This window comes from Myotis yumanensis, unplaced genomic scaffold (genome assembly GCF_028538775.1).
Source record: "Myotis yumanensis isolate MYYU_CA2020_CCGP unplaced genomic scaffold, mMyoYum1.0.hap1 SCAF_12, whole genome shotgun sequence".
In the NCBI taxonomy this organism is placed as follows: Eukaryota; Metazoa; Chordata; class Mammalia; order Chiroptera; family Vespertilionidae; genus Myotis; species Myotis yumanensis.
This window is the reverse complement of record NW_027223763.1, coordinates 1,234,479-1,247,898: the sequence shown is the minus strand read 5'-3', so window position 1 is coordinate 1,247,898 and position 13,420 is coordinate 1,234,479. Positions and strand designations below refer to the sequence as shown.

General features: G+C 70.0%; 2 protein-coding genes across 3 annotated transcripts; both read left to right on the top strand.

Annotated features, from left to right (window-relative positions):
- The first annotated feature begins 266 nt into the window (after nt 1-266).
- CARD9 (caspase recruitment domain family member 9) lies at nt 267-9,217 on the top strand. Of its 2 annotated transcripts, XM_070430303.1 has the most exons (13): nt 267-347; nt 1,537-1,749; nt 1,938-2,075; nt 2,625-2,929; nt 3,275-3,454; nt 3,554-3,697; nt 3,953-4,078; nt 5,406-5,597; nt 6,168-6,209; nt 6,588-6,636; nt 7,785-7,861; nt 8,339-8,415; nt 8,659-9,217. In XM_070430303.1, exons 2-13 carry the CDS (start codon nt 1,566-1,568, stop codon nt 8,756-8,758), a joined length of 1,614 nt encoding a protein of 537 aa, XP_070286404.1. In that variant the 5' UTR covers nt 267-347; nt 1,537-1,565; the 3' UTR covers nt 8,759-9,217. The 2 variants fall into 2 exon arrangements, with proteins under 2 accessions (XP_070286404.1, XP_070286405.1); XM_070430304.1 differs by lacking the exon at nt 5,406-5,597.
- Nucleotides 9,218-9,355: 138 nt separating this feature from the next.
- Nucleotides 9,356-11,317, top strand: DNLZ (DNL-type zinc finger). Its single transcript, XM_070430316.1, has 3 exons — nt 9,356-9,557; nt 10,273-10,412; nt 11,067-11,317. Exons 1-3 carry the CDS (start codon nt 9,357-9,359, stop codon nt 11,233-11,235), a joined length of 510 nt encoding a protein of 169 aa, XP_070286417.1. The 5' UTR covers nt 9,356; the 3' UTR covers nt 11,236-11,317.
- Nucleotides 11,318-13,420: the final 2,103 nt, after the last annotated feature.

The following is a 13,420-nucleotide window of genomic DNA, read 5'->3' as shown; positions in this document are numbered from 1 at the left end:
ACATGCTGGGCACAGGGCACCTCCTGCCCGGAAGCCCCCAGTAGCCTGTGTGGCTGCAGCGGCCCCCAGAGAGCTCGGAGGCCAGGCCTCCTGGGCGGGAGGGCCCCCAGCTCTCCTCGGAGCCCAGGCCACTTCCACTTCCCTGGACCCAGCCTCCCGGGCCGCCTGGCCGGGCCAATCAGAAGGCAGCCACCTGGGCCTGTCCCGCTTCAGGAAGTCAGGGCTCCCTCCCTCTGGGTCCCTCCCTCCCTTCCCGGCTGGGCTGCGGCCGCACCTCCCGTCCCTCATTGAATCAGTGGCGCTGGCTGACGGGCATCCAGCTGCCTGGCGCCCTCCAGGACCCTGAGGTAGGTGGTCCCCCTTCTGAAACGTGCAGGAGCAGGTCCCAGAGGCACCGGGACGCTCCCAGCAGGGCACCTGGGGGCATCTGGGAACCAGCAACAGCGGCAGGGCGGGCGTGGGCGCTGCCGTGTTCCCCTCAGCGCCCCGATGCGATGCCCGGCTAATGCTAGGCTGGGACACACCCCCAGGCACAGCAGCGGGCAGGGACCCCGCCACCGCCCAGGCCTCCGCCACCAGGCCTCAAGCTGCGGTCTAGCTCCCAGGACGAGTGGCCTTTCCCACATGGGCCCAAGGCTCTGTCTCGAGGGCTGGGTCACGGTCTCTGTCCCCACTGCCCAACGGCCGACCGCACGGCCGCTCCCTGCCTTGGCCTGTGCCGGCCGCAGTCCCGTCAGAGAGCCAGGTGACAGCCCTGAGAGCAGGCCCTGAGCAGGCGCCTCGGGGAGGTGGGAGAGGAGGCGAGAGGGTGCCCGGCGCCTGAGCGACGGGCAGGCGCCGAAGCCACCTTTCGGGCGGGCCCTGGCTCCCCCATAGGCGTCCGGCCACCCTTCCCAAGCCGCAAAGTCGAGGAGCCTCACCCGGAGCCGCCAGCCCTGGGCAGCCGCTGGGTGGCAGTTGCATCACCAGCCACCGGCCCGGAAGGAGAGGAGGAGATGGAGCGGGATGTGCGGGCGCTAACTGGGCGAATGAGGAAGTCATGGGGCTGGGAAGGTGGGAGGGTCCCTTGCCAACACACTCTGGCTCCAGCCTGGGCACCGAAGGCTGCCTCCCCGCCCTCACCTGCCTGGGGGCAGTGCCAGGGGCGGCACCCACGCAGCTCCCCGGGGGAGGCAGCTGTCTGGCTCCATGGCACTGGGGGTGCCCAGGAGCAGGGCAGGGTCGGAGGGCAGTGTTCCTAGACTCCCCCTGTCTGACAGCGGCTCCCCCCAGCCCCTCACCATAGAGGGGGCCCCGGAGAGAGGCCAGGGCGCCCAGGGACGGCTTGGGGGCGCCGCCAGTGAGCTGATGGGGCGCAGGTCACCGGCCGCGGTCGTGCCCTCTGTGGTCCCCGAGACGGGAGGTGGGTGGGGCTGCACACTCCCCCGACCACGCCGGGGCCTGGTTCCTGGTCGCCTCTGCCCAGAGCTCCGGCCGGGCTCCAGGTGGCGGCCTGGTCCCAGTTGGGACGCCAGCTCAGCGCGCGTGTCCTCCCAGTGGCCCCCGGCTCCGCCGCGCGCGCCGCCATGTCCGACTACGAGAACGAGGACGAGTGCTGGAGCGCCCTGGAGGGCTTCCGCGTGAAGCTCATCTCCGTCATCGACCCCGCGCGCATCACGCCCTACCTGCGGCAGTGCAAGGTCCTGAGCCCCGACGACGAGGAGCAGGTGCTCAGCGACCCCAGCCTGGCCATCCGCAAGCGCAAAGTGGGTCAGTGCCCGCCGCCTGCTCCCCGGGAGGGCCGGCCCGTGGCCGCGTGGGAGCGGGAACCCCGGCCTCCGCCCTGTCCTGCCGGCTTGGCCCCTGCGGGCGGGCGGGCGGCGCCTGGACCCGGCCCCGGCCCCGCCCCCTGCGCCGGCCCCGCCCTCCCGCAGCCCCCAGCAGCTGTCTGGTTGCAGGCGCGCTGCTGGACATCCTGCAGCGCACGGGCCACAGGGGCTACGTCGCCTTCCTCGAGAGCCTGGAGCTCTACTACCCGCAGCTCTACCAGAAGGTCACGGGCAAGGAGCCCGCCCGCGTCTTCTCCATGATCATCGGTGAGGGCGGGGCCTGGGGCACAGGGCCAGGACCCAGGGGCCGGGGGACCGTGGGGGGTGGGCCTGGGGGCAGGGCTGCTGGCCCCTCCCTGTGGGGTCTCCCAGTGGATAAAACGGGGAGAGACGCCGGGGAAGGGTCCACCTGGGGGCAGGTCTGGCCCTGGCTCCCGTCTGCTCCTCTGGAGTCAGGGGCAGGTGGGAGGTGAGGGTGCCCAGGCCGGCTTGCGGCCCCGAGCCTGTCCTGCCCGAAGACCATCTGAGCCCTGAGAGGTCAGGGGCCTGTGGGTCCCGGGCCCTGGAGCCCAGTCCCCTCGCCTCACGATCCAGATCACGATAAAATTAGAGAAAGGGGAGGGGGCCTGGCGCCCTGGCTGATCCCCGCTCTGGGGGGAGGGTGCGGAGTCAGAACCGAGGTCCATTTCCTCCACGGGGAGCCGCAGCCACTGGGAACCGTCCCTGAGCCGAGCCGGGAGCTGCAGGGCAAGCCCAGGGCCGGGTGATGGAGCCGGGCGACGGGGACGGGACCTCTGACCCCGGCCCGGCCTGCAGACGCGTCCGGGGAGTCGGGCCTGACGCAGCTGCTGATGAGCGAGGTGATGAAGCTGCAGAAGAAGGTGCAGGACCTCACGGCCCTGCTGAGCTCCAAGGACGACTTCATCAAGGAGCTGCGCGTCAAGGACAGCCTGCTGCGCAAGCACCAGGAGCGCGTGCAGCGGCTCAAGGAGGAGTGCGAGGCCTGCGGCCGCGAGCTCAAGCGCTGCAAGGACGAGAACTACGACCTGGCCATGCGCCTGGCGCGCCAGAGCGAGGAGAAAAGCGCCGCGCTCATGCGCAACCGCGACCTGCAGCTGGAGGTGCCCTGGGTCCCGCGGGGGGGCGGGCGGCAGGCGGCGGGCGGCGGGCGGGGGCGGGGGCGGGGGCGGGCAGGAACGGTGGTGGGCCCCGTTGAGGGGCAGGGCTGGCAGGGCCTGCAGCTGGAGGTGCCCTGGGTCCCGCGGGCGTCCGGGCGGCGGGCGGGGGCGGGCAGGAACGGTGGTGGGCCCCGTTGAGGGGCAGGGCTGGCAGGGCCTGCAGCTGGAAGTGCCCTCTGGTCCCCACGGGGGTCCGGGCGGCGGCACAGGGCGGGCAGGGACGGTGGTGGGCGTCGCCTGTGGGCCCGTCCAGGGGGCGGCGGGCGGGGCTGACGCTGCGGCCGGCAGGTGGACCGGCTCAAGCACAGCCTGATGAAGGCGGAGGACGACTGCAAGGTGGAGCGCAAGCACACGCTGAAGCTGCGGCACGCCATGGAGCAGCGGCCCAGCCAGGAGCTGCTGTGGGAGCTGCAGCAGGAGAAGGCGGAGCTGCAGGCCCGGGTGCAGGAGCTGGAGGCCTCCGCCCAGGTGGGGGCGGGCGGGGCGGGCGCTGCAGGGGCCGGCGGGGTGGGCGCCTCCCCCCGCCCCGCCGCTGCCCTGCCGCCCTGTGCCCTGCGCCACCCACAGGAGGGGAAGCCGGACAAGAGCAGCCCCTACATCCAGGTGCTGGAGGAGGACTGGCGGCAGGCGCTGCGGGAGCACCAGGAGCAGGCCAGCGCCATCTTCGCCCTGCGCAAAGACCTGCGCCAGGCCGAGGCGCTGCGCGCCCGGGTACGCGGGACAGGGCACGGGCAGGGGGCCGGCCCGGCGGGGTGGGCGGAGGGTCTGCCCTGGGCCTTCCCTCTCAGCTCCACATCCCTAGACCCCTTCCTGGAGGCCCAGGGCCCGGCTCCTCACCCCACCCCTTGCCCGCTCTCCCTCGGAAGGGTTTGGTCTGGAAGCCCAGGGCGGGCAGGCCTGTGGGGCTCACGCAGCCGCCCAGATAGGGCGCGGGCGGTGTGGCCAGCTGGCGTCTCCCGCCCGCAGTGCCTGGAGGAGAAGGAGGTGTCCGAGCTGCAGTGCCAGGCCCTGCGGAAGGACTCCAAGATGTACAAGGACCGAATCGAGGCCATCCTGCAGCAGCTGGAAGAGGTGGCCATCGAGCGGGACCAGGTAGGGGCACCGCGGAGGGCGGGCACCGCGGAGGGGGGGCACCGCGGAGGGGGGGCACCGCGGAGGGCGGGCACCGAGGGCTGCTCCCTCATCCACGTGCGCTGCCCGGGCAATAGCTCGGCTGCGGGTGGGGGGGGGGGGTCGTTGTCAGAGTAGTTTTTATTTATTCACTTCTGTCTTTTTAAAATTATTTTTAAAAAACAGATTTTTATTGATTTCAGAGAGGAAGGGAGAGGGAGATAAAAACATCGATGAGAGAGACACATGGATCGGCTGCCTCCTGCACGCCCCCTACTGGGGAGCGAGCCCGGAACCCGGGCTTGTTGTACCCCGACCGGGAATCGAACCTGGGACCTCTTGATCCCTGGGACGATGCTCAGTCCACTGAGCCACACCAGCCGGGCTCCAAGTGGCTTTTAAAGGACAAGAGCACATGTGAACGCGCATGAAGGTAGTACCGCCGGCCACCTCCGCCCGGCGGCTGCAGGAAGTCCACTTCGCACTGGGCTTCCCAGACTTTGTCGACATACATACAGCTTCGTTTTTTATTTTACAAAATTGGAAGCATCTGTCTTGTTTTGCAAATAACTTTTAACCCTAAACACCACGGGCATCTTGGTTGGCTGCTGCCTTGTGGCCGGGAGACAGCGCCCACCTCCTGGGCAGTCCCCGCAGACAACCTGCCCTCCGTGGTCGTGGGCTGTGGCTGAGCCGGACGTGGTCTGGCTGTGGCGCATTTGTCCACTCAGTCTCACGCTCAGCCTCCCGTGGCAGGGGGCCGGGGGGGACACGGCACAGTGTGACACATTCGTTTTAAAGAATATTACTCGGCTGTGCACAATCACTGTTGTTAAATATATTTTTATTGATCTTAGAGAGGAAGGGAGAGAGGGAGCGAGATAGAAACATCAATGACAAGAGAGAATCATTGATTGGCTGCCTCCTGCACACCACACACTGGGGATCAAGCCCACAACCCGGGCATGTGCCCTGACCGGGAATCGAACCCAGGACCCTTTGGCCGACACTCTATCCACTGAGCCAAACCGGCTAGGGCTACACCATCATGGTGTTGATGTCGGCCACGGCCCAGATGCATGAAACCACGTGTGGGGACAAAGTGCAGGCTGCCCCGGCACGCAGGCCGGCCGGGCTGGTGCGGAGGTTTTTAATGTCCTTCCTTCTCTGAACGGCCCACGCTTCCCGCCACGAGCCTTCATTGCGTTGACGATCCCTGACACTGCGCTGCTGGATGGGGCAGAGGAGGCCCGGGCCCGGGCTGGGCGTGGGCGGGCTGTCCAGGTCCCCACGCAGGGTCTCCCCGCAGGCCATCTCGTCCCGGGAGCAGCTGCACGCGCAGTATGCCCGCAGCCTGCAGGACAAGGACGCGCTGCGCAAGCAGGCCCGGGAGCTGGGCGAGAAGGCGGACGAGCTGCAGCTGCAGCTGTTCCAGCGCGAGGGCCAGCTGCTGGCCGCCGAGGGCAGGCTCAAGCGGCAGCAGCTGGAGATGCTGGTCCTGGTGTGCCTCCTGGGGGGCCTCCTGGGGGCCCTGCTGCCGCGGGTCACGGGGGGCTTTGCGGGGGGGGGCTGCTGCCGCAGGACACGGGGGGCCTCCTGCCGCAGGACACGGGGGGCCTCCTGGGGGCTCTGCTGCCGCGGGTCACGGGGGGCCTCCTGGGGAGGCTGCTGCCACGGGACACAGGGCACCTCTGGGGGGGCTGTTGCTGCAGGACATGGGAGGGGGGCTCTAGGGGAGCCCTGCAGTGGTGGGACACGGGGGGCCTCGCGGGGGCCCTGCTGCGGCAGATAGGGGGGTGTCCCCTGGTGCAGGCATGTCCCCAGGGACCCCAGAGCCCGGGAGAACCGCTGGAGAGCCTCAGTCCTGGCCTGGCCCGGCCACTGCCCTCTGGTGGCCCTGGCAGGTCCCGGGCCCTCCTCAGCCCCCTGGCAGGTGGCTCTGGGTGCAGTGAGGGGCAGAGGGGGACCCCCCCTGGAGAACTGGCCTGGGACCCCTCCCACCCCCACCCCAGCCCTCGGGAGGCGGCTCAGCTTCCCCGCAGCCTGCTGACCGGCCCTCTTCTGACCACAGAGCTCTGACCTGGAGGACAGCTCACCCAGGAGCTCCCAGGAGGTGAGTGCGCCCCCCGGGCCGGCCCCCGGCCACAGCCTCCGCTGGACCGCGGCCCCACGTGCGTCCCTGGGAAGTCCCAGGAGCTCGGCCGCCGGCCAGCGGCCCTGGTGAGCTGGGCCGTCCCCTCTCCTCCCGATCCGCCGCGGGCAGAGGACGGGCAGCTGGTGCCCGCGGGCCTCTGTGTGCTCAGGACAGGATGGACCCGGCAGCCCCACCCCGTGCCCTCGTCGGGGCCTTCCCGCTGGGCCCGGGCCCGGCTGGGCCGCGGAGACCCCCCGAGAGGCTGGTGCAGAGGGGGTTAGTGAGGGGACAGCAGCCCAGGGGGCGGGGCGGGTCCGCGGGCAGTGTCCTGACCAGCTGCCCATCTCTCTCTGGAAGCTCTCCATCCCCCGGGACCTGGAGGAGGATGCCCGGCTCTCAGACAAAGGTGAGGAGGGTGGGGCTGCCACCCAGGCCTCCTGGTTGCCCTGAGCTGATGCCTGTCCTGACCCTCGCCCACGCAGCCCCGCTGGCTGGTGCCTGGGGATGTGTCCTCCAGCCCTGCCCTGTGTACTTCACACTTGGGGACACTGAGGCTGGGAGGGAGAAGTGACCCCCGGAGTCCCCCAGCGAGCCAGCGAGAGCCCCATGCGAACCCGGGGCCAGGCCTGCCGGCTGTGTCCAGCTCCAGCTCCAGCTCCAGCCCCAGGCCTGAGCAGGGAGCAGGGGAGGTGGCAGCCAGCTGGCGCCCAGGTGTGCCACACCAGGAAGGGGGACAGGAGGGGACAGAGGGGCTGTCGGAGGTGGGGGGGGAGCTGGGGGCTTCAGGTAACCGGCCGCACCCTCTGCCTCCTGAAGCCAGGAGGTGGCCCGCAGGTGACATGGGGCAGGAGCTGGCTCGGAAGGTGGGGTCCGAGTTCGGGAGGAGCCCGGCGCTGGGCCAGGGCTTGGGGGGGGGGTGGTTAGGGGGCACCGCAGAGGCTGTGTGGGAAGCCAGACAAGACTTCCTCAGCGTCAGGCCTGACCCAGCTCCCAAAGGGGCAAAAGCGGAAGAAGGGGCACCGAATAGAGAAGTGAGGGTGGGGTGGTCGGAGCTTGGGGCCACCGGCCTGAAGGTGGCGAGCCCCGCCAGCCCGGAGCCCTGGCCCAGGGGGCGGCCCCTCAAGGGAGCCGGGCGCTGCAGTCAGAGGCTCGGGGGAGGTGTCAGCTGCAGGCAGAGACCTGGGCTCACTGTGGAGTCTCTGCGACTCGAGCCCGGAGTCCCCCCTCACGGCCAGTTTAGGGGAGCCAGCCCCTCAGGGCACCTGCCACCCCAGAGTCCTGAGCCCTGGGCCGTCCAGGCCCTGGCCCATTCGGAGGGGGCCCAGCAGCCTGGAACCTTCTGCCCCCACAGAGGAGGGTAGGGCCATGCTGGTGGAAGGAGCAGAGGTTGAGGTGGGAGCGCCCCAGGGCCCTGTCTGTACATGGGGATCCTTGCGGGGTCCCAGCAGACAGCGCCGGGCTGGGCAGGCAGCACCAGGGGTGAGGAAGGGGTGCGGCCGGCACGCTGGGTGCTGGCAGGGGGGCGGCACCCACAGGCACCATTCTCCTCTGCAGGCGGCCCCGCTGACCGGGAGAGCCCAGAGCGATCCTTGGAGACTCTGCAGAGGGAGCGGCCTTCACTGACCCCCAATGTAAGGCTGACCTGGGGTGGCCCTGCGCTGGGGAGAGGATTCCTCCCCCCGGATGCCTGGGCCGGGAGGGGGTATGGGGGAGCAAAGGGTCTCTGCCCACGGCCCTTGGGGTGCAGTGTTTGGAATCTGAAGCTGAGCCCCTCCCTTGCACAAAGCAGTGGGCAGAGGGTGGCCAGGCCAGGGCTGTGCCTGGGCAGTGGCAGCCACGGGAGGCCTGTGCTCTGTGCGGGCCAGGCAGCCTTAACGGATAACCACTGCCCGGGAGCCCCCACCCGCAGCCCCACCCCCAGCCGAGGAGCAGAGGGATCCTGGCCCGGAGCCCCGCCCGCGGGTGGCGCTGGGTCTGTCTTGTCCTCCAAAAGGAGGGACCACACCCCGCTCCCCGCACAGAGCTGGTGCTGCCGCTCGGACCTGCCCACCCCCCCCGCGTGCCGTGCGGGCGCGGGCGCAGCTCAGCTCAGCCTCCTGTTGCTGCAGAACGCGGGGCTGAGCGGCGGGGAGCCCCCCGAGAAGGAGCGGCGGCGCCTCAAGGAGAGCTTCGAGAACTACCGCAGGTGCGGGGCGGGGGGCGCGGGGCGGGGCGCGGGGAGGGCGGCCAGGCGGGGCGCGGGGCGGGCGGCCAGGCGGGCGGGGCGCGGGGCGGGCGGCCGGGCGGGCGGGGCGCGGGGCGGGCGGCGCGGGCGGGGCGCGGGGCGGGGGGGGGGCGCGGGGCGGGGGGGCACAGGGGGGGCGGCCAGGCGGGGCGCGGGGCGGGCGGCGGCCCCACGGACCCGCACCCCGCGCCCGGCTCTCCGCAGGAAGCGCGCGCTCCGCAAGCTGCAGCACGGCCCGCGGCCGGGGGAGGTGGACTGGGAGAACACGACGGGCAGCGACAACACGGACACCGAGGGCTCCTAGCGGCGGGGACCGTCCGTGCACCGGCGCACACAGCCCCCGTGGGGTGCCCCCGGCTGTGAGGCGGGCGGGGAGCACCAGTGCGGCTCCCCGCCGGCGGCCCCGGGACAGAGCGCCGCCGACGGACCGAGGGTTCCCGGGTTCGAGCCCCGTCCGGGGCACGGGCCGGGTTTCGGGCTGATCCCAGTGCGGGGCGTGCAGGAGGCGGCCATCCATGGTGCTCATCGCTGACGTTTCTCCCTCCCGCTCCCTGCCGCTCTGAAGTCAATAAAAGTCTGTTTTTTAAAAAGAGAAAAGAAATGCGGCTCCTGAAAAGCCACTGCCGCAGCGAAGGAGCAGAGGGTCCTGGCCCGGAGCCGCCCGCGGGTGGCGCTGGGTCTGCCCTGTCCCCCGAGAGGGACCCACACCCCGCCCAGCAGCGGGCGCGCAGCCGCGGCCTCGCTCGCGCACCGTCCACCCCGCCCCGCCGGCCGCCAGGGGGCAGCAGCGGCCGCGCGGGCCCGGGAGGGTCGCTTCCGCCCGCCCGCTTCCAAGATGGCGGCGGCGCGGCTTCAGCTCGGCCGGGCGGGAGCGGGGCGGGGCGGGTAGGGCGGCGGGAGGGATGCTGCGAGCGGCGCTGTGCCGCGTGTCGTCGCTGGTGAGCCGCGCGCGGCCCCGGGGGCCCGGCTTGAGGCGACTGTGGGGGTGCGGGGCCCTCCCCGAGGCCGCGGGGAGCAGGCGGCCCTGGCGCTGCGGCTGGCGGCGCTGGAGCTCCGAGCCTGGGCCCAGCGCGGCGCACTACCAGCTCGTCTACACCTGCAAGGTGGGCGCGCGGCGGGCGGGGCGCCTGGCGCTGGACCGCGCTGCGGGCAGGGGTGGCGCGGGGCGACCGCGTGGAGGGGTGGAGCTATGCATTGGGGGCGTGTCCTCGGAGGGCGGGGCCACGTGGGAAATGGAGCTGTCCCCAGGGGCGGGGCCTCGCAGGGGCGGGGCTACGCGGGAAATGGAGCTGTCCCCAGGAGCGGGGCCTCGCAGGGGCGGGGCTACGCGGGAAATGGAGCTGTCCCCAGGGGCGGGGCCTCGCAGGGGCGGGGCTACGCGGGAAATGGAGCTGTCCCCAGGGGCGGGGCCTCGCAGGGGCGGGGCTACGCGGGAAATGGAGCTGTCCCCAGGAGCGGGGCCTCGCAGGGGCGGGGCTACGCGGGAAATGGAGCTGTCCCCAGGAGCGGGGCCTTCTGGGAGAGGGGTGGAGTTATCCCTTAGGGGCGTGTCCTAAGAGGGACGGGGCCACGCGGGAATGCTGTCCCCAGGGGCGGGGCCTTCTGGGAGAGGGGTGGAGTTATCCCTTAGGGGGCGTTTCCTAGGAGGGGCGGGGCCACGCGGGAATGCTGTCCCCAGGGGCGGGGCCTTCTGGGAGAGGGGTGGAGCTATGCATTGGGGGCGTGTCCTTCTGGGAGAGCAGGGGCTGCAGGAGGGGTGGAGCTGCCCCCAAGGGCGGGCCCATGGCCTCACCTGCCCTGTCTCCCTGTCTCCCCCAGGTATGTGGGACCCGGTCCTCCAAGCGAATCTCCAAGCTGGCTTATCACCAGGGAGTGGTCATTGTGACCTGCCCCGGCTGCCAGAACCACCACATCATCGCGGACAACCTGGGCTGGTTCTCCGACTTGGATGGGAAGAGGTGAGGAGGCCACCTGGGCAGGGTTGGGGGACAGCGTCCCAGGCCAGAGCCCCACTCCGCCTCCCTCATGAGGTGTACCGAGCCCTCTTCTCCCACCGTATCAAACTGGAGGAGCAGCTACATTTGAATTTCAGAGAAACCACCAATAACTTTGTATAAATGAGCCCCAGGACCCACTGCAGGCAGGACCCACCTGTCGGGGCCACAGGCCTCCCGAGAGTGAAGGGTCAGGTGAGGTTGACTCTTAAAGCAATGGCTCCTTGCATTTTGTGGTGCCTTCCTTCACCCTACAAAGACCAGATGGGGTGCGTGTGAGGCGGTGTGGACGAGGCCTTGGGCCTGCAGAGTTGGTACCCTCTGTGGAGAGCAGGGGGGGCAGTGGTCAGGAGCCTTGAGGCCAGGTGGCCCTCCACAGTTCAGATGGGCTTCTGAGCGCGCATTCTCCCGGGGAGTGGGCCGGTAACAGCCACCCCTGGGGGGCGTGGAGAAGGCCCCCCGAGGGCAGCGTGCCATGGCCCGATGTGCCGTGGCCCCGATGCCACCCAGGGCAGGGAACCATGTTCCTGGCTCAAGCTTGGCCGTGGGTGCCCTCGAGGGCAGAGTTGCAGGACAAGTGAGGGGCCCGGAGCGTCATGGAGCCTCCCTCTCCCTCAGGAATATTGAAGAAATCCTGGCAGCCAGAGGGGAGAAGGTGTGCCGAGTGGCCGGTGATGGGGCTCTGGAGCTGGTGCTAGAGGCCGCGGGGGCCCCCAGATCTACCACTGCAACAGAAGGGGGTGAGGACGAGGATCCCACCCACCCTGGCAAGACAGAGCCCAGCTGACCTTGCCTCCCGCCCTTGAGAGGGCTGCTTCGGCCGGGCTGCTGTGCACGCCGGCTTCTGCAATAAACAGACATCACTTGCAGGCGACGGGCCCTGGGCTCTGCTGTTGTCCCTGATCCGAGTCAGTAATTCCCAGGAACCCCTCCAGGTGCAGCTGCGGGACCCCTGGCCCACCGCCGGCGCCCGGCTCGGAGGGGCTGGCCATGTCCGCGTGGGGGGGCTGGACGTGGAGTCTCAGGCCTCCTGCGGGGCTGCGTGGCCTTGGGGCGGTCCCTTTGCCCCGCTGAGCCGCTGCCTTCCCGTCCGCAGATGAAGAGGCCACCCTGTCGGGCACGGACGGGAAGAGCAGACGGCACAGGGACAGGGTGGCCCAGCCATGACCCAGCTGTTTCTGGGGAGAGGCCTGAGGGACGGCCAGTTAGCCAGCATCCTTCCTGGGGCAGGATCGGCACACCTCGGGTCCCATCCCTCGGGCCAGACTTAGGGAGGCCCCCCAGATCCCTCCCTGCCACTTGCCCCCCCCACCCCCCGACCCCCCGACACACACCAGGCTTCTCACTGCAGCTGCCGACGGGCCGGGCGGCCTTGGCGACGAGGGCAGTGGGAGCTGGGCTGCCCTCTGAGGGGCGGGGGCGGGCGGGCCCCACGTGGCCCCCACCCTGGGGCGTGCGGTTTGTCTGGCTGCCTTGTTTGACGGCCTCCCCAGGATGTTCCTGTGTTTATGAAAGTGTGTTTATTTCCCGAGTGTTCTGGGCTGTGTGACCTTCAGCATGAATCACCGTCCCGGCGGATCCCGGCGGGATCTGAGCTCCCCTCCCCGCCCCGTGCCGGCCCCCGGAGCCTCGGCTTTGTTCTCCGGGGCCCTGGCAGCTTGAGCTTTGCCTCGATTACCCCCTGTCCTCTCCTTGGCAAACAACCCTCCATTATTCCTGCCAGTGCCTCCTGCGCCATCTGCAGGGACTGTCATCCTCAGCGCCCCCGCCTGCTCCCCCGCGGAGCACCGAGGCCGTGGGGACGGGCTGCCCTGGGACGCAGGAGCGGGGCCGGGCCTTGGCCTGGCTGCCTCACTGCCCACCCCCCCCGAGTTGGGACTGAATTTGGGGAGGCCTGGGAAGCTGGCTGGACCTAGTAGGGCTCCCCAGGACCCTTCTTCATGACTGGGGAAACAGGCCTGTGGTTTGGATGTGTGTGTTCCGTGTCATTTTTACATTCTGATGCTTTGACCTGTAAGCCCTGCTGACCCTGGAGGGACTGTCCCCCATACCCCCCCTCTCCCCCCCAAGAGAGATGACAGATGCCTGTGAGCGCACCAGGCAGGCACCAGACGCTCAGGGCAGCCCCCGCCGGGAGCCGCCGGTTGTTTGCACGGCCAGTCCTGGCCTGCCAGGCCCTGTGCATGTCCCCTCCCCTGCCTCTGGCCCACCTGCAACCTTCCCGTGTGGCCCGTGGCCTGTGGCCCCTCCTCTGGTTCCTGCCACAGAATCAAATGCCTCTTTCAGTGGCACCGTCGCCTGGTCTACTGGCCTCGCCACACAGAGCGACAGTAACAGCCCCCTTTCAAACAGTGGCCATCGCCAGGCCTCTGCCCTTCCCAGCCGGGCTTCTCTGCTTCCCGCACCCCGCCCCCCGATTACCTTTCCTCCCTCAGCCCCAGTCCAGGGCCCTCTCCAAAAGGTCAAATTAGGGGTCATGTGTCTGGGACATTCAGGAGGGTCAGACAGCATCACACGACTCCCTGCAGGACTGTCAGCCGTTAGCTGCCGAGAAGGGACACAGCACCCAATGTTATTTGCAGAGCGTTCGGGCCCCAGGGTTCCTGGGGAGTGAGGACTGTTGTGGGGGGGCCCTCCTCCGTCTCGGGAGCGATGCCACCCCGTGTGCTCCTGCTGCTGCCCCTGCTGAGCCAACCTCGCCCTCTGCGGGGCCCCGGCCCCTGTGGTCAGTGTGGGGTGTGGATGGAGCAGTGGGTCTTGGGGAGTGAGGAGAGTGGGGCCTCCCCTACCCCCACCCGGTGCCCAGACCCTCCTGGGGACAGCACCTTATGACGGCTGCTATTTTGGGGTGTCCATATCTGTGGGGCATCGCCCCAGGCTGCTCTCTCAGCTGCGTCCATCAGGGTCTGGGGGGGCGGTGATGTCACAGGCCCACTGCCCCCCTCCCCCCCCCGTGCTCTAGGTGGCCCCTC